The sequence below is a fragment of the Trichechus manatus genome, unplaced genomic scaffold (genome assembly GCF_000243295.1).
Source record: "Trichechus manatus latirostris isolate Lorelei unplaced genomic scaffold, TriManLat1.0 scaffold00545, whole genome shotgun sequence".
NCBI lineage: Eukaryota > Metazoa > Chordata > Mammalia > Sirenia > Trichechidae > Trichechus > Trichechus manatus.
Genome location: NW_004444481.1, coordinates 13,285 through 14,473, shown reverse-complemented (window position 1 = coordinate 14,473; position 1,189 = coordinate 13,285). Strand labels below are relative to the sequence as shown.

At 31.1% G+C, this 1,189-nt stretch overlaps 1 protein-coding gene across 3 annotated transcripts in view; it reads left to right on the top strand.

Annotated features, from left to right (window-relative positions):
• The window catches only part of LOC101341307 (centrosomal protein of 290 kDa), a 35,068-nt gene that overhangs the window by 23,190 nt on the left and 10,689 nt on the right, over nucleotides 1-1,189 (top strand). For all 3 annotated transcript variants that reach the window (XM_023725867.1, XM_023725866.1, XM_023725868.1), the window contains one exon: nucleotides 591-796. In XM_023725867.1, coding sequence (XP_023581635.1) covers nucleotides 591-796 — 206 coding nt within the window. The remainder of the gene's footprint in view (nucleotides 1-590; nucleotides 797-1,189) is intronic.

Here is a 1,189-nt window from a genome sequence, read left to right as displayed (position 1 = left end):
AATTAGGGTGTAACAACTAGTTAATGAATGTAGAATATTTGATTGATATTAGATGTGTAGAAAGTCCAGATAATACTCATGGTTCAAGAAGATCATATCTGGAGATATCCCTCAATTGTATGGCTGCAGATTTTTACACTTTACAGCTTGAATATGTGAGACTTTAAAATCAAGTCACTGAATTTAAAGTCACAAAGCAGTGTGCTTCACTGCATCTCTTCTCATACAGCTTATTTCGTTTCAGTTAAAAAAAATAAATACGTGTACTACTTTTTTGATTCCCTATATGTGATACTTCCTTTGCTGAGCCTTTAATATGTTATTTCAAACATCTTATCAGGAATAGTTTTTTTTTTTTTTCAATTATTAGATTACTGAAAAATGTGAGTTCCAGAGAGATTAAATGAGTTGTTCAGCATCATACAAGCAGGACATAACAGAGCTAAGTTACTATCTAGGTCATCATAATTCAAAAAGTTTATGTGCTTTCCTTGAAACTGTATTGCCTCCTTAAATAGAACATCTGAAATATCTGGCATAAGATTTTGATATTTGCAGCATGAGATTGACTTAAATAATTTTGCATATAGGAAATGAATCTAACATGGACAAGACCAAGAAATCAGTAACCAACAGTGAAATTGTTTCTATTTCAAAAAAAATCACCATGCTGGAAATGAAGGAATTAAATGAAAGACAGCGGGCTGAACATTCTCAAAAAATGTATGAACACTTAAGGACTTCATTAAAACAAATCGAAGAACGTAATTTAGAATTGGAAACCAAATTTGCTGAGGTTCGATATTATAAGTTTTCATGCATTACTGAGTAAAGAATTAACCTTGGTAGACATTGTATTATTCTTTAGAGGTTTGTTTGTGTCTCTGAAGTAGCATATTAATATTGTGGCTGTATTTCATATAATAAATGATTTCTTTTCAAATCTGAAATATTTAGAACCAAAGCAGCTATTTCTGTGAATGGGATCTTGTTTCTTACCAAATTTCATTATTAGATTTAATGTGAAAGGTGTTATTTGTTTAATCATGGAACTGCCTTCCACTATCATTCATTCATTTAACAAATATTTATTGAGGCCTATTGCATGTTAGGCACTATAAGGGGACCGGGACTATAACAATAAACAAAATGGACAGTAATCATTGCCCTCAGGGAGTTTATAATCTAA